The 24,365-nt window shown below is 44.3% G+C and overlaps 1 protein-coding gene across 1 annotated transcript in view; it reads right to left on the minus strand.

Moving 5' to 3' along the window:
• cacna2d3a (calcium channel, voltage-dependent, alpha 2/delta subunit 3a) overlaps nt 1-24,365 on the minus strand; it is an 838,535-nt gene that overhangs the window by 234,846 nt on the left and 579,324 nt on the right. Inside the window, exon 16 of the mRNA XM_078210160.1 lies at nt 7,303-7,358. Coding sequence (XP_078066286.1) covers nt 7,303-7,358 — 56 coding nt within the window. The remainder of the gene's footprint in view (nt 1-7,302; nt 7,359-24,365) is intronic.

Genomic DNA, 24,365 nt, shown 5'->3' on the forward strand with positions numbered 1-24,365 from the left:
CTTCTTGTGAGGGATCCTCTTGGGTTGAGTGATCATAATATGGTTGAATTTCTGATACAGATGGAGGGTGAGAAAGTAGGGTCCCAAACCAGTGTCCTCTGCTTGAACAGAGGGGAGTACGATAGGATGAGGGCGGAATTGGCTAATGTAGGCTGGGAGAGCAAACTGGTAGGTAGGACAGCTAAGGAACAGTGGAGGATTTTTAAGGAGATTTTTTAAAGTACTCAGCAAAAATATATTCCGGTGATAAAGAAAGACTGTAAGAAAAGGGATAACCAGACGTGGATAACAAAGGAAATAAAGGAGAGTATTAAAATAAAAACAGATGTGTACAGAGTGGCCAAAAATAGTGGAGAATTAGTGAATTGGGAAAGCTTTAAAAAACAACAAAGAATGACTAAGAAAGCGATTAAGGAAAGATAGATTATGAAACTGAACTCGCTCAAAATATAAAAAATGATCGTAAAAGTTTTTACAAATATATAAAAAGGAATAGAGTGGCTAGAGTGAATGTTGGACCCTTGGAGGATGAGAGGGGGGATTTAATAGTGGAAAACGAGGAAATGGCTGAGACTTTAAATAAGTTCTTTGTGTCGGCCTTCACGGTGGAAGACACAAATAGTTTACCGAATATTAGAGATCGAGAGTTGGTGGGAGGTGAGGTCCTTAATACAATTACTGTTACTAAAGAGGTAGTGCTTGGTAGACTAATGGGATTGAAGGTAGACAAGTCCCCGGGCCCGGATGGAATGCATCCCAGGGTACTGAAAGAAATGGCTGAGGTAATAGCAGATGCGTTAGTAGTTATTTATCAAAATTCGCTGGACTCTGGGGTAGTGCCGGCTGATTGGAAAACAGCTACTGTTACGCCGCTGTTTAAAAAAGGAAGTAGACAAAAGGCAGGTAACTACAGGCTGGTTAGCTTAACGTCCGTAGTTGGGAAGATGCTGGAGTCCATCATTAAAGAGGAAATAGCAGAGCACCTGGATAAGAATGGTTCGATCAAGCAGACGCAGCATGGATTCATGAAGGGAAAGTCATGTTTGACGAATTTACTGGATTTTTATGAAGATGTGACTAGTGCGGTTGACAGAGGGGAACCGGTGGATGTGGTGTTTTTAGATTTCCAGAAGGCATTCGATAAGGTGCCTCACAAAAGGTTACTGCAGAAGATTGGGGTACATGGAGTTGGGGGTACGGTGTTGGCGTGGATTGGGGATTGGCTATCCAACAGGAAGCAGAGAGTTGGAATAAATGGGTGCTTTTCTGGTTGGCAGTTGGTGACCAGTGGCGTGCCGCAGGGATCGGTGCTGGGGCCTCAACTGTTTGCCATTTACATAGATGATCTGGAGGAGGGGACTGAGTGTAGGGTATCAAAGTTTGCTGATGACATGAAGATGAGCGGGAAAGCGAATTGCGTGGAGGCCGCGGAAAGTCTGCAGAGAGATTTGGATAGGCTGAGCGACTGGGCGAGGATCTGGCAGGTGGAATATAACGTTGGCAAGTGTGAGGTTATCCACTTTGGAAGAAATAATAGTAAATTGGAATATTATTTAAATGGAGAAAAATTACATCATGCTACTGTGCAGAGGGACCTGGGGGTCCTTGTGCACGAATCGCAAAAACTCAGTCTGCAGGTGCAGCAGGTGATCAAGAAGGCGAATGGAATGTTGGCCTTTATCGCGAAGGGGATGGAATATAAAAGCAGGGAGGTCTTGCTGCAACTATACAAGGCACTGGTGAGGCCGCAACTGGAGTACTGTGTGCAGTTTTGGTCCCCTTATTTGCAAAAGGATATATTGGCCTTGGAGGGAGTGCAGAGAAGGTTGATACCGGAGATGAGGGGTGTAGCTTATGAGGAGAGATTGAACAGATTGGGTCTGTACTCGTTGGAGTTTAGAAGGCTGAGGGGTGATCTTATAGAGACCTATAAGATAATGAAGGGGCTGGATAGGGTAGAGGTGGAGAGATTCTTTCCACTTAGAAGGGAAACCAGAACTAGAGGGCACAGCCTCAAAATAAGTGGGGGCCGGTTCAGAACAGAGTTGAGGGGGAACTTCTTCTCTCAGAGGGTAGTGAATCTCTGGAATTCTCTGCCCATTGAAGTGGTGGAGGCTACCTCGTTGAATATGTTTAAATCACGGGTAGATAGATTTCTGATCGATAAGGGAATTAAGGGATATGGGGAGCAGGCGGGTAAGTGGAACTGATTCGCTTCAGATCAGCCATGATCTTGTTGAATGGCGGGGCAGGCTCGAGGGGCTAGATGGCCTACTCCTGCTCCTATTTCTTATGGCTCACTAACCAGAGAATACAGACTGAAGGTAATCGGCAAATAAACCCAAAATTACCTTTTTGCAGTCCCAGCACAAACTCGATCTACAATTCTGCTGGAGGATAAGTGGTTGAAATATCGAAGCATAGATGCTGCTACCAGCAGCAAGTCCCAAGATATGTGTGACTGAGGGGCTCCACTAGCAATCTCAGTCTAACATTTTGAGATGGACATCCCAGAGATTAGTATGTTTATACAGTTCCGAAAATTGAGTTATAAAAGCATTTTCTGTTCATGCCAGGAGTGCAGCTAAGGTTTCGATTTTTTAGAAAAAGGACGATGAGTGTAATAGAAAGTGAAGAGTGTGCGGTTTTAGGTTAGGATTGTGTGTTTTGAGAAAATTGAAAATTAGTAACATGTTCCCTAACCCGTGTAGAACAGATTACAGATGCACTTGGTAGCATCGCTTTTAAAATGTGCCTGGAGGATATTAAACCCCAGCTCTGGGAAGAAGAGGTAGAACGAGGCTAAAGATCACTGTACTCCCTATAAGATGTGCTGTAGAATTCTCCCATGCCTCCGCTGGTGGGTTCAATGGTGCACTGGTTGGGGGGAAAGAATTTGGTGGCAGTCCAAAAATCGATTTCCCGCTGGTGTGAATTTCCTGTGGGATCTTCCACTGGTGCCCGCTATGGCAGATTGGGAAAACCCGTTGGAGGCCAGCATAATTTGCATCCTGCTAATGGGATGCGGATGAAGGCCCAACTGGAATCTTACCCGCACTCCTGATTCTTGATGATGACAGTGAGAAAACACACCGGTCAGAACACATCTGGAGCAACATGGGGTGCAGACATTGGGACTCACCTGAACAATGCCTGGGGCTGCACCCAGAGTTCGGGATGGAGGCCTTCAGCTACCCTGGATCCTAGAACACCACATCAGTGGATCCGGGGAATATCGAAAGGTGGATCTTACAGATTCTCTGTCATGAGGAGGTCCATCCTCCAGACTCAGAGTGTTCCTGGAAATCCATCTTCTTTTTCCGTAGGTCCGTCCTCTTTCTTGGTGATTTTAAGCATCTTATCAGCATGGCACCCAAGTATGATGGTGGCACTCACGCCATCGTGTATCGCCTACCATGGAATGTTGTGCAAAACCCCCCAGGTGTATAATTAATGAGGTTGGGGCCAGAAGATGTGTGCTGAGTAGCATACAATATGAGTGAGGTTGATTATGCCAGTAGAATGGTGCCAGCAATATCGGGAGAGGTGAGAAATTGGGTGCGAGCCTGATGTACGTACCCCAGTACATTTGTACACAGAGAGATCAGGGCGCATGCACAATAGCGCCCCTAGCAGTCTGCAGCAGGCTTCCCAGTGTGAATAGGCTCTGCCCACTTCCTCTACTGGCTTCTGGATAGCACAGAGTGCCATAAATTCATGAAACTCAGCTCGCTGGAAAAACGGGTGAGAAAACCCCCCATTTTGTCACCTGTTCAACACTTAGACTGGAATTCTACTGCCCCACCCGCTATGGAATTGGAGCGGGCGAGGGGCAGACAACGGAAATGTCTGTTGGCCTCGGGTGGGAATTTCCGGTTTCACTCGAGCGAGGCTGTAAAATCCTGCCCTTAGAATTTGTTTGAGAAAATTTTGCCCATGGTGTGATTTCCTGTCAGTATCTGTATTCCCACCCTGCCGAATGGGAGAACTCTGCCCCTGTGTCTGCTTCTTAGATGCTTTTCTCTCTCCACATCTTTTCTTGCTTTCCCCTTTGGTGGTTCTTGCAACACCATATGGTAGATCATCTTAAAACAACATTTATATCAACCAGATGAAAGCAAAATTCTGCAGATACTGGAAATCTAAAATAAAACCAGAAAAGGTTGGAAGTACTCAGCAGTTTAGGCAACATTTGCGGGGAAAGAGGAGTGAAAGCGAGATTTTGGCACTATTGTAAGGGGGGTGACCACCTGCATTGTTCACATTAAGTGAAGAGCGCATGGAAAAGAGAGTGAATTTGGCTTTGTTGTTGTGTTATTTCATTCTGGAACAAGTGTAGGCAAGCAGTTCCGCCAGAGAACCACATCTGGATATGAAAATTGTATGTGTCGGCGGGTGGGGGGGGGGGGGGGGGGGGGGTGGGGAGGAGGCCATAAGCACTCAAGAAACGACCCATTATAATAAAGAAAGATTTCGGTACAAACAGACATCAAACCTTATTATGATATTTATACCTTCTTTTTGGATTGTCACATGATAAGCTACTGGACCAGATTTTGCAGTTGTGATGATAGTGAAAATGTCAGCATTGACTTTCATTTCAGCTGAAGGCGATGGCAACTTCTGCAGTCTACATGTCTGTAGTCAAACAAGGAAAGCCAGACGTTTCTGTCATTAATTTCCTGCATCTCAATCAGGGTGCACTGTTGAAGTCCTCAACGATTCTACTTTCTCAGACGACGAAGGAAATTTGGCATGTCAGCTACGACTCTCACCAGCTTTTACAGATGCACCATAGAAAGCATTCTTTCTGGTTGTATCACAGCTTGGTATGGCTCCTGCTCTGTCCAAGACCACAAGGAACTACAAAAGGTCATGAATGTAGCCCAATCCATCATGCAAACCAGCCTCCAACCCATTGACTCTGTCTACACCTCCCACTGCCTAGGCAAAGCAGCCAGCATAACTAAGGACCCCACGCATCCTGGACATTGTCTTTCCACCTTCTTCTGTCAGGAAAAAGATGCAAAAGTCTGAGGTCATGCACCAACCGATTCAAGAATAGCTTCTTCCCTGCTGCCAGCAGATTTTTGATTGGACTTACCTTGCATTATGTTGATCTTTCTTTCCACCCTAGCTATGACTGTAACACTACATTCTGCACTCTCTCGTTTCCTTGTCTATGAACGGTATGTTTTGTTTGTATAGCATGTAAGAAACAATACTTTTCATTGTATGTTAATACATGTGACAATAATAAATCAAATCAAAAATAAATTTAAAAATCATTTGAATTCGCATGAGTTTTCACTTTTTTGCCAATAGTGTTATTATAAGAACCCTTGAAAAAAATTATACCTTGTGGAATGAGGTGTAATTTTGTTTTAACCAGCAAACCAAATTCATAATCACTGCTGAGCAACCTCTCTAACCCTGAAAAATAAATGTCATATTTGTGGATTGCCAAATTTTCTTTAATTTACAATTTAAAAATAAATAGATTTTTAAAATGACAAATTTTTTGAAGATTATTTATGATGAGTGGGATTTTCCAACTTTCTTCAGAAGTGAAAACCCATTCGAATTCAAATGATTTCTCAAGTTTTCTATCAATGAGGACTTTAACCGTGTACCCTGACTGAGGTGGCTCGTCATTGGCTGCCAGCAAGATCTCCTGGTCCCGCCAATGTCTATGGGATTTTGCAAGGCTCCCCTGTCCCGTCACAGGGAACCCACCACGGAGGGCCAGAACATTCCACCGTCGGGAAGGATTGGAAAATCCCACCCAAAATTTCAATTTCTATTGTAGTCCCCTGTGCATGTTCTGACCTTTTGCTTGGATTTGGCAGTGGTAATAGTAGGGTTGCTTGTCAGTAATTCTACATTTCTTCAAAGAACGCTCTGTTGAGGTGATGCAATCAGTGAATTGACAAGAACTTCTACTCTTGTACTGTTAGCCTTGCTTTAAATAGTCTTGTCAAGAATACACCTTGTTGAATGACATGCCCTGGCTTGTTAACAGTATACTAACTTCATAATTACTGTGATAAAAAGTTCCAGATATTTATTATATTTCAAAACATACGTGTTTTAGTTTCTATTCTAACCTAATCATTTACTCTGATATCTGAACATTTATATTAAAAGTGAAGGATAATCAGTGCTTTTAACTTTTTGGCTTTCTATGAGAAGACTTCAATGTGATTAAATGCTGACCCTACTTGTTGACATCACCACTACTGGAAACCTGGAAATTTCCTTGACTTCGCACCAGGTATTATGAGTGGTATTCTCTGGCCGTGTGTACCCCAAGGCTGGAAATTCCCACTCAAGCTCAATGGACCTTTAAGAAGTCTGCTGAATTTTCTGTTTCACCCGCTATGATTCCCGTGGCGGGCGAGACGGGTTAATTTTGGTCAAAACTGCTGTTGGGAAAGGGGAAATCCATATGACGGAAATTGCTCGATCTGTTCGGCAGCTTTCTTTGAAGTCAGCAGTAAGCACTGCTGTTTGGCTACTGACTGCCGAATCCAGCACAATGTTTAACAGGCTGTAAAAGATTTGTTCTCTGTGAGAATCCTTCACTGTGAATGGCTGCTTAGCTTGCATGATCACTGTTGATGGACATCCTTTTGATTATCCGCCAAAACTAAATTAATGCCAAGAAAGACAAAATCCACGTCACAGATAATGTTAGATCTTTGCCAGCAGCTTTTTTGGAAGTTATGGCTTGCGCTGTCTTTTCACTACTGACTGCAGAGTCCAGGCCATTCAGCCCACAATATCCTAGTTTAATACTGTATTCAATTTATTGTCCAATTTCTACTATTTCAGGTCTCACATTGTAAAATTTGTGCAGTTCTTTTTATACCTTACACTGTATATTCTTTAAAGTATTATATACTTGCTGTACTATATGTCATGATGTACTCCTGGTGATTAATTTGAAATCGAATAGTCTGATTTAAAACGTCAATGACGTCCAGAACTTATTGAAAATTACAAAGTCATTCCTATTAAGAACAGTGCTGCGAATGGAACCTCATTTTAGGCAACATGTAATTTACGAAGATTATAAATAATATAATTTACAAAGAGTATATAAGTAACAATTTATTTGAAAACTAGTCCATTTTACCGGCACACCCACCCTGATTCTGGGGCGGACGAGGCTCGGAGAACATTCTCCGATCGTCCTGGGCGGGATCGTACGAACCTCGGGCGGACGTGCCGATAAAATTCCACCCAACATCTTTTGCAGTAAAATTGGGAACATGAATACTGATATAATAAGTAGCTCACCTGTCGACTTGCAGTCCAGAACTTCTTTTGGAAAAACTCCAGCTTCATCTGAATACCTACAGCTGTTAAAAAGCAGAAGATTAAATCTTAACTACCTGATGTTTATTTTCTTAACAATACACCTATGAATATATCTGACTGGAATAGATGTGCATTGTTTAACCTTGATAGATTTGGAACAAAAATGCAAACATTACTTTTCACCAGTATTTTTCAACTGCTTGAGCTTCTTAACATCCCAAACCTGGTGGTATACAACTATGGTGGACCGCAACGCTCAGGGCTGGGAACTGAAAGGATTTTGTCCCGGAGCATCATTACAATAACATAGGTGAGCCACAGATGCCAATCAAGTGCCCCATACCTGTAGGGCCTTGCCAATTGTGCCATGTGCTGAGGACCACTAGAAAGTCTGCTTGGCAGGTGAATGGGAGTGGGGAAAAATTATGATCGCACTTGTTTTGTAGAGCTAGAAGGAACATTCCTGCTCCTTCCCAATCCACAAAGGTATTTGGAAGTTTTGAGCCTTTTCATTGAATAACGTTCAGCATTCTCTTGAAGGACTGCAGCTACCAGAGAGAGTTGGCATATCACAAGCTCGGATTAGTGTAAACAAGTTTACCAATTGAGTGGAAAATTAATGCAGGAGCCTCATTATTATACTGAAATAAGGCCTGTGCCATTTCAGTTGACCATTGCCACTGGGGCTGCAAAAAATGCCACTGGCCAGTGTCGTGGTGGCCCAATTGCCCAAGGATCTCTGCACTGCTAAATTGATAATTGTTGTGCCCATTTTGGGGCCAAAAGTTTAAATTTAGCCCCCAATATGTCCTTTGTAATGGCTTCCATCTCTGATTATAGGGATTTAATTTTGGAAGCACATTGCATTTTCAGAACCATTCTTCCCAAAATCTGAGTATCTTAAAGGAATCTTTGAACCATATTTTGCTGCACAAATGATAAAGAACGGAGGCCTTTTTACCTCTCCAAATATTTTTCTTACCCTTTTACAAAATGCTCAACTCAAGATGAAGTAAAGAGGTGTTAGCGTCTCTCCCAGATCTTGTTCAAATGTATTCCTTATGTGTGACCAATGATTATCAGAAGATAATTATTCATAATTATGGGGTGGCACGGTGGCACAGTGATGAGCACTGCTGCCTCGGGTCACTGTCTGTGTGGAGTTTGCACATTCTCCTCCTGTCTATGTGGGTTTCCTCCGGGTACTCCGGTTTCTTCCCACAGTCCAAAGATGTGTGGGTTAGGTTGATTGGCCATGCTAAATTGACCCTAGTGTCAGGGGGATTAGCAGGGTAATATGTGGGGTTATGGGGATAGGGCCTGGGTGGAATTGTGATTGGTTCAGGCTCAATGGGCCAAATGGCCTCCTTCTGCACTGTCGGGATTCTAAGATATACTTAATTACAAAGATCCCATAATGACGGGGTGAGGAGGAGCTAATAATGGCTCACTGAAGCACGGTACATAATGCTGACACCAGTATATACATTGAATAATACATTTCGATTTTATTACCTAATTTATTTGTTGTTTTATTACTGGACAGCACCAAATTATGAACCTTGTTCTTGAATCTCGAGCAAGTATATAAAATTATCCCTCCTAACTCCTCCTCATCACCCCTTGGGGAGTTATATGGCTCATGCAAGAAGATTGCTTGGTCCACATCTGCCTCTAATTCAGTATCCCATTAGTATAAATTCTAACGGATCTTACAAGGGGCTGTTGGCTTAGTGTGTTGAGAATTGTAAGGATGAATTGTCCTTTGTGGTGAGGGCTTGGCATGAATCAACATACTGCAATATCTATTGTCTGAATTTGAGAGGGCTCATAATTAACTCCAATCAGGAGAAATATCCAGTCTGCACCACTGTCAGGCTTGATGTAAGGAAGATGTATCAATTGTATAACTGTATAAAACCAATCCAGCCAATCACTATCAAAATATTGGAAATTCCTGGCATTGTGAGCAATAAGCAAAACTTTAAACATTTATTGTGCACACAATGCAGCAGCAAATACTCTCTAAAATATTAAAACATTATATCGACACACATTTCCTATGTCTTCATTCACTACAAAATTCTATCCCCAATTCAAAATTAAAATTGCTGATATAAATTTGTTACAAAGTAACTACAACCTTCCATCATTGGTGACATTGCAAAGCCTCCACTGATGTGAAGGTGTAATTACAGCCTGACAAGTTTACATGGGCAGTTTCCATTGTAAATATGAATGTCGAAGTTTATTGTAGGAATACAAAAATAAGAAATGGTCTTTAAAATGGTCACTGAATTACATCCGCATACCCTAGTTCAAGTCACTGCGCAAGAAGAGAACCACTCCTTACATCTCTTAAAGGCAGTGTACATTGCATTTTAGATTAAGAGTCCACGTTAGACAAGAAATTACTGCCAGCAGTATGAATAAAGTAGTTTATTTATGAGTGTCACAAGTGGCCTTACATTGGCACTGCAATGAAGTTACTGTGAAATTCCCTTAGTCGCCACACTCCAGTGCCTGTTTGGGTCACTGTACCTAACCAGCACGTCTTTCAGACTGTGGGAGGAAACTGGAGCACCCGGAGGAAACCCACGCAGACATGGGGAGAACGTGCAAACTCCACACAGTCAGTGACCCAGGGTCGGGAATCGAACGCAGGTCCCTGGCGCTGTGAGCCACTGTGCCACCGTGCTGCCCTTGAATGTATTTGCATGACATTTCACATACATTGTTTTAAAAGCTGCATTAACCAGTCTAGTTATGTGAGTTAATACAGCCATGAAAACACTGATGACTGTAAGATACTGCATGACTTACAAAATTGGCAATGTTTGTGGAATTTGTTTATATATAAGCTCTCTGTTCTGGTGCTCAAGACAAATGCCAAAATTTCAGTGATGTAATATGGGCCCTTAATGACAGGATTTTTCACTTGAACACCTTTGATCATATCTATGCTGTGGAACTGAAATGTCAACTACCCCTTCGATGGTTGGATTTGTGACTAGATCTAACACTACTCCCCAAAATACTGGCAACAGCCTCTATTAACACTGTTCAATCAGCACTATTACAGTTATCGAGACTATGTTTTCACAAGCTTTTCATTTCCTCAATATGTCTTTTGCAATAGGTTCTGAAAAATTCAGAGAGAACATATCAGCGGTATTAGGGCTGCTGGTGAATCCACAAAGGATTTCCAGCTCACTGGGCAGAAGTTAACACAGACAGGATGAAGGTAATTGGAAAGAAGGGGTAAGTATCCAGAAGAAAAATGTAGAATACAAACTGCAATGAAAATCACAGTGAACAAAAAGACCCAAACCTCTGACATCACTACAAATAAGCTGCAGTGGGAATATATTCTAAGAATTGTAAAGAATTTAAGTAAAAAAAGAAATAACACATCAGTCTTTTATGACCTGGGAATATCCCAAAGCTCTTTACATAAGTACCTTGAGAAGTGTAGTCATCGTTGTATGTAGGGCGGCACGGTAGCACAGTGGTTAGCACTGCTGCCTCACAGCGCCAGGGACCTGGGTTCAATTCCGGCCTCAGGTCGCTGTCTGTTGGAGTCTGCGCCTTCTCCCCGTGTCTGCGTGGGTTTCCTCCGGGTGCCCCGGTTTCCTCCCACAGTCCAAAGATGTGCGGGTTAGGTTGATTGGCCATGCTAAATTGTGGCTTAGTGTCCCAAGATGTGTGGATTTGGCAGGGTAAATACGTGGATGGGGGCTGGGTGGGATTGGTGTCGGTGCTGGCTCCATGGGCCGAATGGCCTCCCTCTGCACTGCAGGGATTCTATGAAATGAGGCAACTGACCTTCACTGCAAGACTCCACAAACAGCAATATGAGAATAAAAACAGAAAATGCTGGAACAACTCAGCAGGTCTGGTAACATCTGTGGAGAGAGAAACACAGTTAACGTTTTGAGTCCATATGAATTTTCTTCCACAAGAGTCATACGGACTCGAATCGTTAACTCTGTTTCTCTCTCCACAGATGTTGCCAGAGCTGCTCAGTGCTTCCAGCATTTTCTGTTTTTATTTCAGATTTACAATATCCAGAGTATTTGCTTTATTATCAAAGGTGAGAATGGCTGAATAATCAGTTTTTCATAGCAATATTGGCTGAGGGATAAATGTTGGCCCGGACATGAGGGGAAACTCCCATGTTCTACTTCAAAAGGGTATCATGGGATCTTTTACATTCACTTGAAAGGACTGACAGGACTTTGGTTTAACATCTATTTCAAAAGTTGGCACATCCAGTGGTGTAGTGCTCCCTCTGTACTGAAGTGTCAGCCTAGGTTCAGTGCTCAAGTCCTTGGAGTGGGGCTTGAGAGGCAACAGTGCCAGCACTTAGCCATAGCTGACACTGACAGCAACTATATTACTCATGCCAAAGATCATACAAAGCCAATTCACCTTGTTTGGAACCTATGGCAGTCGCAAGAGTCTAGTTTACAGGGGTCACAGAATAGAGTTCTTGTGAAAAAATGATTCTGCATTGTAAGGTACTTGCTGTACTGTTGTTAAATAAACTTTCTTTACTCTATCAGCAGCACATGACACAGAGTCAGTTCTCGTCAATTGGCGAAGGTTGCAAGGAGCTGTTGTGGGCGTTGATTCAGCAAACTGCTAACTGAAGATGGTTTTTCACTGCTGTCATTCGATTCTCTGATTAAAACACAGCTGAAGTAATGCTATTATACTTACAACTGGGCCAACATCAGAAATGGATAACATGGTCAATCAGTTATGAGTTGGAGGTTTATCACATGCCATCGGGAAATAAGACGCAAAAGGATCATTTTCCGTTTCGCCCCTTGGCAGGTGACTGCTCGTTAGCGAACGTGCCCACTTATACTTCCATTCATTCCAACAGAAATAAGGATCAGTGGGATATTGTAAAGGGCAGACCATTTGTTAGGTTAGCACTGCTGCCTCACAGCGCCAGGGACCCAGGTTCAATTCCAACCTTGGGTCACTGTCTGTGTGGAGTTTGTACATGCTCCCCGTGTCTGCGTGGGTTTCCTCTGGGTGCTCCTCCCACAGTCCAAAGGTATGCGGGTTAGGTTGACTGGCCATGCTAAATTAACCCGAGTGTCACGGGGATTAGCAGGGTAAATATGAGGGATTATGGGAATAAGGCCTGGATTGGATAGTGGTTGGTGCAGACTTGAAGGGCTGAATGGCCTCCTTCTGCACTGTAGGTTTCCTATGATTCACTTTGCGAGTTCACCACCCAAGTGGTGAAGATGAAAAACTAAGTCCCAGGTTTTTAAACCAGAATATTGTATTGTATTGAATGTTTCACCAGGGAAATTCATGTAACTGCATCCTAATGTGCGCTCATTAAAATAAGTAATTAGTTCTCATCAGCGTCTTGAGTGCCATTCGAGTTAGAGTTACATTCAAATGTTGATGTATCTCTTAAGTACACCCAGAGGAACTACAACGCACTACTTCATAGGCACTGTATTTATGTTAATCTGAATAAACAATGTTGTTTTAAAAATTCTTACAAATCACATGCCGGTTGTTTTTGCGCTTGTACAATGAAATCAAATCGAAAGCATTTGCTGACAGATATTTCTAGCATTGAATTCACGGATGGCTTAACCATGTGCAGGTTTCCAGTTATAGCAAAGGACATGAGATGGGCAGCTGCAAAGTGGAGACACGGACTGCCATACAAGAAGCCTGGAGCTCCGCGTGCTGAAAACAGCCATGCAGCTTTGATGACAGCTGACGAAGAAGAAAATAATGAGCTGCCACCACGGAATAGTTAAAGATCAGGGAATGTGCCCTTCTGCCTGGTGCGGGTGATAAATCAGTGCATCGAAACTTGGGAAGGAACATTTCATTATTAAAGCTGAAATTAAATTTAACGAGGCAGACTTCTCTAGTGCACGAAAGCTCAGAAACGTGCCTCTATACCACAAATTAATTCATAACGCTATGATGTTCAAAACTGAAGGCTGAAACTTTGAGGTGCAGAAATGGACGGCAATGTTTATGGGGGGTTGGTGGGCACAGCTGTGAAATTCACTAGTTATGGTATCAGGTCAGGCCCTCGTGTCATTACGGCAGACACCAATTTTAAAGTTTATTTATAAGTGTCACAAGTAGGCTTACATTAACACTGCAGTGAAGTTACTGTGAAAATCCCATAGTCGCCCACACTCCAGTGTGTTCGGGCACACTGAGGGAGAATTTAGCGTGGTCAACGCACCTAACCGGCACATCTTTGGATTGTGAGAGGAAACCGGAGCTCCCGGGGGAAACGCACACAGACACGGGGAGAATGTGCAGACTCCACACGGACAGTGGCCCAAGCTGGGAATCGAACCCGTGTCCCTGGCACTGTGAGGCAGCAGTGCTAACCACTGTGCCACCGTGCGATGTACAACAAAACCGTGTGAGGGTTCCGCTCATGATCCCGAAATGAGCAATTAAGAGGCAATTGCTCTCAATTTTACAGCCTCTTTACAATTTTCCATAAGAGCTGTGCCAAGCTGGTTCCAGCCACAGCAGGAGGACAGCAATGGGGCACAAGCCACTGTTGCTGCAGAGAGCAGCCATGCAGTTACTTTTGCTCCCAGAAAGGAGTAAGGCATCCGGTGATTTGCGGTTGAGGCCCCCTTGAGGATATTTTGTTCCTGGCAGGGCGCTCACTGGGGAAGGATGTGAGGGAGGAGTGGTCACTGGATCCTGGCTGCCGTAGGGGGTTGGCGGCTGCTGGTTTCTTGCGTGTCTCTGTTTGGACCAGGCCTCAGATACTGGCTGCCCTTTAGATCGTGCACCAGCACTTCCACATCAGGTGACAACATGGTCTCCACCTTCAGGCCTGCCTCTGGAAGCTGAGCGGTCAGTGGCATCATCCGCAGCCATTAATTGGCCAACTGGCGTAAGATTGCACTGCGAACAGGTTTTGGGGTGGGAGCGCCCTCACTACCCAGTTACAGTTCTGCCTCTGCACCTCCACCAGATCCCAAAAAGAAACCCTGCCAATAAGTTACAAAATGTGGGAATGGATCAATTAAACAAAGCTGCTTTCCTGATTTTGGAACTAACGCGGTGCATAACTAGAAGGAATTGACACAACAGAGAAGAGGGCCCTGCACCACTGAGCCCTGAGGCCCTTCAATCAGGCTAAGTAGAATCATAGAATCCCTACGGTACAGGAGATGATTCGACCCATCGAGTCTGCACCAATCACTATTCCACCCAGGCCCTATTTCCGTAACTCCATTTATGCTGCAAATCCCCCAACACTAGGGTCGATTTAGCCAATCTACCTAACCCGCACATCTTTGGAGTGTGGGAGGAAACCGGAGCACCCGGAGGAAACCCACACAGACATGGGAAGAACGTGCAAACTCCACACAGACAGTGACCCAAGGCCGGAATTGAACCCATGTCCCTGGCGCTGTGAGGCAGCAGTGCTAACCACTGTGCCATCATGTCGCCCCATGGCAATCATTAGCATGAAGTGGAGTGCATTTACACTCAACTGACCCTTGAAAAATACACAAACAATATACAATTCCACATGGTATATTTGACATAAAGAATACTTGAGATGGTGCAATAAAAATATAATCCAAACACACACTCTTAATCTTTTGACAGGGTGGGTTTTTTTCTGCCCCTTTTAGCATTGGGCAGGATCCCAGATACCGGGGCAAAGACTCCAAGATACCAGGGAGAAGACTCCAGGACACCAGGGGAAGACTCCAGGCTACCAGGGCACTAGTTGGTGGATACAGATGAGAGAATCCAGGCTACTGGTGGAAAATGCCAAGCTATGCCAAGCTTAGTCGGTGCTGACCAGGGGCTTGACACGGGAGAGATTTGGTACTTAACTCAGGGAGATTGAGCGGGGTAGGGGGAGGGTAGAATCAGGGGAGATTTGGTGCTTGACTCCGAGGAGACTGGGTGCACGGGGTGGGTTGAAGCGGAGCAGATTAGGGGAAAGACTGTTAAATGTGGAAAGCACCATTCTTGAAGTTGCCTTTTGCTGCTGGGCCATGGAAATTCTTGGAAGGACCACACAGAAGGAAGGGAAGCCTGGAGCATTGTGGTGGGTGGGTTAGCAATCATCACGGACTGACAGATCTACTCAAATCTAGGGGAAGGAGGGGCTTCTGGTGGGTATGTTAACAACAGCATGGAAAAACATGTCAGTGATCATTACCCCATTGAGACCATTCTGCTGTACCTCAATTAACATGCCTGGAGTCTAACTAGTCATGAAAATATGTCCACTATGTGTGTGAGTGCAACTGATTGTTAATCAGCATTTAACCCTTGGTGCCCTGACTTCCAAAATCGCTGACTGCCATGGTGTGCCTGTATCATTGGTTGACTGGGCAAGTAACTATATCCCCTGACAGAGTTGACAATCACGCTCTTTGGCGATCAAGAGGCGGTCATTGCCATTAGATTCATGAAGAATGATGAGGACATCCAGTGAGAACATCCCATTATCTTCATGTGGCTTCTGTCAGCATTGCTTTCCCATCCGACTGATGGCAACACACGCTCTCTGTGATAAGGCTCCTGTCATGGAGACATAGCTGTTGCCCATAATCGCTATGTCACATGAGGAGGATGATGATGACTTGCATTGGGGACAGTGCATGGATCGTCAAAGAGCTTCTGTGAAGGTCTGGCCCCTGTCTGGCTGATTGCAGTTCACGCTCTTAATGACTATGGTCATATCATGGTTATGCAGTGGGGTAAGCTTCACGTTTGTGGATGTTATGCCATCCTTTATGAGCTGTACTCTTGATGTTCAGTGTCATCAGAAGTTCAGTGTCAATACAGCAGTGCCGGACAAGAGTCTCATGCCAAGGTCTCCACAATGGCCACCACCCTCACTGCGTTGACCTCACTGTGTTGGGGTGTCAGCACAATCACCTCAGACAGAAGGCAGGCAGACTACTCCATACAACCTTTCAATCTGAGGAGTGTACCAGGCATCCCTTCCTGATTTTGCCTCCAGGCCCTCCAGCAACTGAGGCATGGCTGAGTTCAGAGGCTCGTTATCTGACTGGGACTCAGAAGATTCCTGGCCTCCAGCAATCCGCTGTGTGCCAGCACGTTGGGAGATCCCTGCCTCCACCTGCTGTGGCTCTGAGAGAGTGGTGTGCTCACCAGTTTCTGATCCTGAGGCTACTCGAGGACTAGGGCGCACTGAAGTGTTTCTTTGCACTGGTGCAAGCCCTGGGTGAGTAAAGAGACATGCTCTTCAAGATTGGATAAGGTCCGCTTAATTGCCATGATCTGAAATCCGCACCCTTTATGAAGGATGAAAAGCAGACTGAAACTGTCAGTTAGAGTTGAAAAACCACCAAATATATGGCTGCTTTGACTGACAGGCCATCTGATGTAGGTTAGGAAAAAATATAGTCTCAACAGATTTCTTTGTTGACATTTCCCAAGGGTTGTTTTTATAGCTGAAATGGTAGTGAATGCTTTTGAGTTTCAAATGTTACAAAAGCACTGATCTTAGCAAGGGCAGGGGACATTAAACTCACATTTTGATTGACAGTTTAGAGAGGCTGTTAAAGGATTAGCTGTCTTTGATATTATTGAATATAAATTTATTTTTTATAACAGGTTGAGTAGTTGAGGGGATTCAAAATCTTTGCCTTTTATGATTGGGTGTATATCTTCAGTATCAAATGTGCATGAGTCAGAGCCCTATTAGATTGTTAGAAGTTATGTTCATATCCACATGGCTCCTGAAGTGCACCCATTGTGAATACTGGGTGAGTGGCTATGGAAGAGGCATGAGGGTATGGGAGGGGACATGGGGATGTGACTGGGAGGATTGAGTTGGCATGGTGAGGGAGTGAATGGGGGTCAGTGAGTGAAGGGCGAGGCTAGTAGGGACTAACAGCTTCTCAAACAACTCGGAGAAAGTCCCAGAGAAATGAGGGGGGGGCCATCTAATTAGCTTGCCTCAGCATTTTGCTGCTCCTGGGGCGGCCAACCATCTGCTTCCTGGGCTCCATCTTGCCCCAGCCTCCCTGTGCCAAAATGGGTGCAAGGAGGCCCTTTAATTGGAGGCAGGTAGTCCAGTCAGGAAATTTCCTGACTCGAGCTTCCTGCCTTGGTACCAAAAATCCACAGTGAATGAGGGAGTAGCAGCAGATGGCAAAAGGATGAATGGTACCGACTGCCCAGAGGGTCTTCTTCAGTCATTGAACAATGAGATTTGGACCTCACAGGGCCATCTGAGGACTAACATTGCATCTAGCCATTAGCAGGTGTTCCAAGCACCCTTCAATTGGGGAAGGTAAAGCTTTGCAGGAAGTTTTCTCTCCACTGGATAAGAAGAGAGCTATTATTGCAAGTTCATTGGCTTAGTAAGATCACCTCCAATGGATGCAGGCTCAGCTTGTCACATAAGACAATCCCTTCACCCAGGATCAATTGAGTGAACCTTGTTTGTACAGCTCTCAAAACAATTACATCCTTACTTAAATAAGGAGACCAAAACACTATACAGTACTCTGAATGTGATCTCACCAATAACTTGCACAACTGCAGCAAAACTTTCCTGCTTTTATATTCCATTCCACTTGCAATAAACAACAACATTCCATTTGCCTTCCTAATCATTTGCTGTATGTTCTACCTGCATATTAACTTCTTGTGATTCATGTACCAGGACACCCAGATCCCTCTGTAGCACCCTCGCCATTTAAATTAAATACAGCTTTTCTATTCTTCCTGTCAAAGTGTACAAGTCCACATTTGCCCACATTATATTCCATCTGCCATATTTTTGCCCTTTCACTTAACTTATCTATATCTATTAGTAGACTTTTTACCTCCACTTCACAATTTACTTTCCTACCTATTTTGGTGTCATTGGTAAATTTAACAACCGCATGTTCATTTCTTTCATCTATGTCATTGATATAGATTGTAGATAGTTGACGCCGCAGCACTAATCCCTGTGGCACTCCACTCATTACATTTTGTCAACCAAAAAATGACACATTTATTCCTACTCTCTGTTTCCTGTTGGCCTACAATCTTCTATCTCCGCTATCTTCTTTAGTCAGCACAAATAGTAGTTCATCCTTCTCCTAGAGGCTTTCTTTTTCACCGGAATGTATCATTGCTGAGTTTTATGAAGTATCTCCTTAACTGTCTTCCACTGTTTCTCCATTGACCTACTGCTTATCCTAATTTCCCAGTTTATTATATCAAACTCTGTCTTCATACCCTCATAATTTACTTTATTTAAGTTTAAAACATATTCCTCTCTCCCAACAAAGGCTCACCAGATTAATTCCTGGGATGGTGGGATTATCCTATGGGGAGAGATTGTGGAGACATGGCCTGTATCCTCTAGAGTTCAACAGAATGAGAGGTAATCTAATTCAAACATACCAAGTTCTTACCGGGTGTGACACATAGATGCCTGAAGAATATTTCCAGACTTGGGGGTGGGGAGGGGGGTAGGTGAGGGTGCTTCGAACTCTGTCTCAGAATAAGGGATTAGACATTTAGGACTGAGATTTGGAGAAACAAAGAACAAAACAGCACAGGAACAGGCCCTTCGGCCCTCCAAGCCCGCGCCGCTCCCCGGTCCAGGATTGAATCCTGAATCCAGGATCCCCGCCCAATTTTCCAGCCTATCTACATACCAATATCCTATCCACCAAGCTGTCCCCCACAGCTACGATGCTTTGTTCATTACAACCTATTAACTCACCCCCACCCCCCCATTCCAGACCATGTGATCTCCAGGGAGAGGCGAAAACCCAGAGTGAAAAACCCCAGGGCCAATATGGGGAAAAAAAAATCTGGGAAATTCCTCTCCGACCCCCTGAGGCGATCGAAACGAGTCCAGGAGATCACAATGGCCCTGATCGGAAAATGCTTCCCAACCCTAGTCATTTCCACTTCCACGAGAAACAAGGAACAATTAGCCCGCGCCGCTCCCTGGTCCAAACTAGACCACTCTTTTGTATCCCTCCATTCCCACTCCGTTCATATAGCTGTCTAGATAAGTCTTAAACGTTCCCAGTGTGTCCGCCTCCACCACCTTGCCCGGCAACACATTCCAGGCCCCCACGACCCTCTGTGTGAAATATGTCCTTCTGATATATTCTGATATATATCCTTCTGAAGAAACCTCTTCACTTAGAGGATGCTGAATCTTTGGAATTTTCTGCTCCGAAAACCTCTGGAGACTCAGTCATTGTGTATATTCTAGGCAAAGATCGATAGATTTCTAGATATTAAAGACATCAAGGGATATGGGTATATAGGGGTAGAAGATCAGCCATGGTCTAGTTGAATGGCAGAGCAAGCTCAAGGGGCTGAATGGCAGATTGTAATAGGAGGTGTATAAGTGAGGTGCCTGCAATATGTTTGGGCGATATGGCTGTTCCAGCCAAATAGCTGCCAATTTTTGTGTGAGCTGTGAAGTGCTGGTGCAAGGTTTGTACCAGTGCTGAGTGTGTGAGGGTGAGGTACAGCATATGAACAGAATGATAAGGTACTGAGACATTGAGAGAGATTATTGGTGGGGTGATTATGGGATCTAGTGAATTGAGCAGTGAATAATCATACAACTCCTATAGTGCAGAAGAAGGTCATTCAGCCCATCAAATCTGTACTGAACCTCGGACACAGCATCTTACCGAGGCCCATCCCTGCCCTATTCCTGTAACCCCATGCATTTACTAATCCCCCTTACCTTCACGTCTTTGGACATTAAGGGGCAATTCAGCATGGCCAATCTACTTAACCTGTGCATCTTTGGTTAGCCACAAATCTTTGGACTGTGGGAGGAAATCAGAGCACCTGGAGGAAACCCACATAGACATGGGGAGAATGTGCAAACTCCACACAGACAGTCACCCAAGGCCGGAATTGAACTTGGGTCCCTGGCGCTGTGAGGCAGCAGTGCTAACCAATGTGCCATCGTGCTGCCCAATAATGGTAAAAGCACAGATCGTAGGACATGCTATTTGAAAATGAACGCACTGATCATGACAACTTGTGTCAGATTGTTAAATTTCTTCTTGATCTGCACCCATGTGTTTGGAACAACATTCCTGGCACTGAGCTCTGCTGCTATTTCTTTGTCGATGGTAGTCATGATGTGGAGCTGCCGGCGTTGGAATGGGGTAAACACAATATCGATCGACAGTTCCGACGCGCCACAGCGAAAAACCGCACCGACCTCCTCAGAAGACAAACATGGGACACGGCGGACAGAATACCCTTCGTTGTCCAGTACTTTCCCGGAGCGGAGAAGCTACGACATCTTCTCCGGAGCCTTCAACATGTCATTGATGAAGATGAACATCTCGGCAAGGCCATCCCCACACCCCCACCTCTTGCCTTCAAACAACCGCACAATCTCAAACCGACCATTGTCCGCAGCAAACTACCCAGCCTTCAGGAGAACAGTGACCACGACACCACACAACCCTGCTACAGCAACCTCTGCAAGGCGTGCTGGATCATCGACACGGATGCCATCATCTCACGTGAGAACACCATCCACCAGGTACATGGTACATACTCTTGCAACTCGGCCAACGTTGTCTACCTGATACGCTGCAGGAAAGGATGTCCCAAGGCATGGTACTATGTGGAGACCATGCAATCGCTACAACAACGGATGAATGAACACCGCTCGACAATCACCAGGCAAGAGTGTTCTCTTCCTGTTGGGGAACACTTCAGCGGTCATGGGCATTCAGCCTCTGATCTTCGGGTAAGCGTTCTCCAAGGTGGCCTTCACGACACACAACGCAGAGTCGCTGAGCAGAAACTGATAGCCAAGTTCTGCACACATGAGGATGGCCTCAACCGGGATCTTGGGTTCATGTCACACTATCTGTAACCCCCACGACTTGCCTGGGCGCTTGTAAAATCTCACTAACTGTCCTGTCTGGAGACAATACACATCTCTTTAACTTGTGCTTAATGCTCTCTCCACTCACATTGTCTGTATCTTTAAGACTTGATTACCTGTAAAGACTTGCATTCCAACCATTATTTTGTAAATTGAGTTTGAGTCTTTATATGCCCTGTTTGTGAACAGAACCTCCACCCATCTGACGAAGGAGCAGCGCTCCGAAAGCTGGTGGCTTTTGCTACCAAATAAACCTGTTGGACTTTAACCTGGTGTTGTGAGACTTCTTACTACGCTATTTCTTTCCCATGACTCCTAAGCATCTGTCTGAGGGGCCTACTGTTGATACATGACTCCACCCTTTCTTTCCACTGCTTCCATCAAGACCAGCAAACATGTAAAGCAGCAGGCAGTGTGGATTTGCCATGCTGTCTGCAACACAATGTTCACGTGTGGATTAATGGTATGCCATAGCTCCCACACCCATGTTTAGGGTTGAGCCAACATCTCCCCCTTCTAGTTTGTGAACTTTTGGAAATGCATTCATTATGGTGAGTTACTCTATAACATTCAAAACAAAAACTCATGTTACATGTATAACAACAGAAATAGTTCCTCCATTTTCTGCTCTGCAAAACCACACAAAATCCATTCACAATAAAAAAAACACTACAATCCTTTATTGTCTATCTTAACAAAGCAGACTACCTTTAACTTTTGCTCTACATGAGGTCAATTAGCTTAGGACAGAATAGGTGGAAGACCTACAACCTCTCACTTGGAATAATGGAATAGGAGTGGGCCATTTAGTCCCTCGGACCTTTTTGCCAGTTAGTCAGATCACGGCTGATCTCTGACCTACTTTCATAGGCTTGCCTTTGCTCCACATTCCTTCACACCTTTGGTTAACAAAAATCAATCCATCTCACATTTGAAATTAACAATGATCTCACATCAAGTGTTGTTTGCGGAAGAGAACCCCAGGTTTCCACCACGCTTTCTGTGTAGAAGTATTTACTAATTTGACTTTGGAAAACTCCATCTCTAGTTTTTAGATTAGCGTTGCATGGGGCTTGCTTGCTAAATTAAGCTCACACACGAAATGGGTGGGGATAAATTACCTGGGCAGACAGCCAAAACAGAAGATGAAACTGGAATGATTCACTTGTGGAATGAGTGAGCAACGGCACTTTATATTTCCCAATCCCCATGTACCTGAATCCAGCCCATCACACGAATATCCCCGACTGATAAATTTATGGCAAAATTATGGCAAAATAAGCACCGCTTAACATTATTGGTACTCATTGCAGTTGAATAAAAATTGAAAATCTACAGAGATATATATATATACATACATTGGCAAACACATCTGAGATCCTTGGGCCAATCTCAACCAAACTTGCTTGGAGAATATCCAAAACCATGGGGCCTGTCATACAGGAATTGACATCTAACCACTCCCTAAGGGGAGGGGGAGTGGGAGGGGTGTCCTTCTCATAGAGGATCCTTCAGCCCTGCCTGCACTGTGGTCCCGCTGACACTAGCTCAGACAGTTATTAACCCACCATTACCATGCATTTCCCAACAGAATGCGACAAATTGGTGTCATACATTGGCGACTTTCTTTCATATTTCACTTGTTCTTTTTTCCTTATATTTGATTTGCATCAATTAAGTTATATTCTGAGACACCACACATTACTACTTGGTCAGGAAAAGCCATGGGGCACTCAGAACCAGGGGCAAATGAGGAGATTAGAGCAAAAAGGCAAGAGGTTGATAGAGAGTGACAGAACGCAAATAGAACCAGTGCTGCATGTAAGAGACCAGGATTCTTTAAGGAAGCTTTCATCTATGATCCTCATCATAATTATGAGTTAGACTCAGAATTGCCAGCAGATCAGAGATATATGAATATTGTAGTGAATCAAAGTGGCACTCATCAGTAAGTTACTTGATCCACTGAAGGTCCTAATGCAAATAACAACAGCACCAAAACAATCCTTGAAAAAAAATAGAACATATAACAGGCTGAGTAGGATCACCATGAATCTATTTATTTTGGTTCAGGATAGAAGAGCTTCTAATATGGTCTATCATGTGGGTTTCCTCCAGATGCTCCGGTTTCCTCCCACAGTCCAAAGATGTGCTGGTTAGGTGCATTAGCCATGCTAAATTCTCCCTCAGTGTACCCGAACAGGTGCTGGAATGTGCTGACTAGGGGATTTTCACAGTAACTTCATTGCAGTGTTGATGTAAGCCTACTTGTGACTAATAAATAAAACTTTAAACTTCAAACATCAAATGTTTAGGGTGGGATTTTCAGGTGCCTCTTCCCTGTGATGTGTTTTCCAATGGCGCAGGTGGCTTGTCATTGGCCGCCGACAGGATCTTCTGAACCCGCCGATATCTATGGTGTTTAGTGTGGCTCGCCCGTTCCACCACCAGAAAACCCTCCGCGGGGGGTCGCCTTCAGCAGGACGGGAGGAACCCACTGGTGGGAAGGGATGGAAAATTCAGCCCTTTATGTTTCGCTAAAGCACTGAAAGTACAGACATGTGATACTGAAAATGTGGCGAGTGATACTACGGATGTCCTCTGTAGTACAGTGGCACAATGATTAGCACTGCTGCCTCACAGGGCCAGGGACCTGGGTTCGATTCCTGCCTTGGGTCACTGTCTGTGTGTAGTCTGCACGTTCTCCCCGTGTCTGCGTGGGCTTCTTCCGGGTACTCCAGTTTCCTCCCACAGTCCAAAGATGTGTGGGTTAGGTTGATTGGCCGTGCTAAATTGCTCTTTAGTGTCAGAGGGATTAGCAGGGTAAATATGTGGGGTTACGAGATAGGGCCTGGGTGGGATTGTTGTTGGTGCAGGCTCGATGGGCCAAATGGCCTCCTTCTCCTCCGTAGGGATTCTATGATATTAAGATGTCATCTTTCACACTGGTGATAAAATATTCAGAGGATAAGGAAACATTGAGGAAATATGTAATAGTGAGGATTTTGATTCTGAGAATTTTAAGAGTGACACTGAGAATGTAGAGAATGATTAATAAAAGTTATATAGTGAAATCTAATTAGAGTCAAAACAAGTAAAGCAAATAAAAGTAAATTCATTGTGAAAAGAAATATTG

The sequence above is a fragment of the Mustelus asterias genome, chromosome 3 (genome assembly GCF_964213995.1).
Source record: "Mustelus asterias chromosome 3, sMusAst1.hap1.1, whole genome shotgun sequence".
Taxonomy (NCBI): domain Eukaryota; kingdom Metazoa; phylum Chordata; class Chondrichthyes; order Carcharhiniformes; family Triakidae; genus Mustelus; species Mustelus asterias.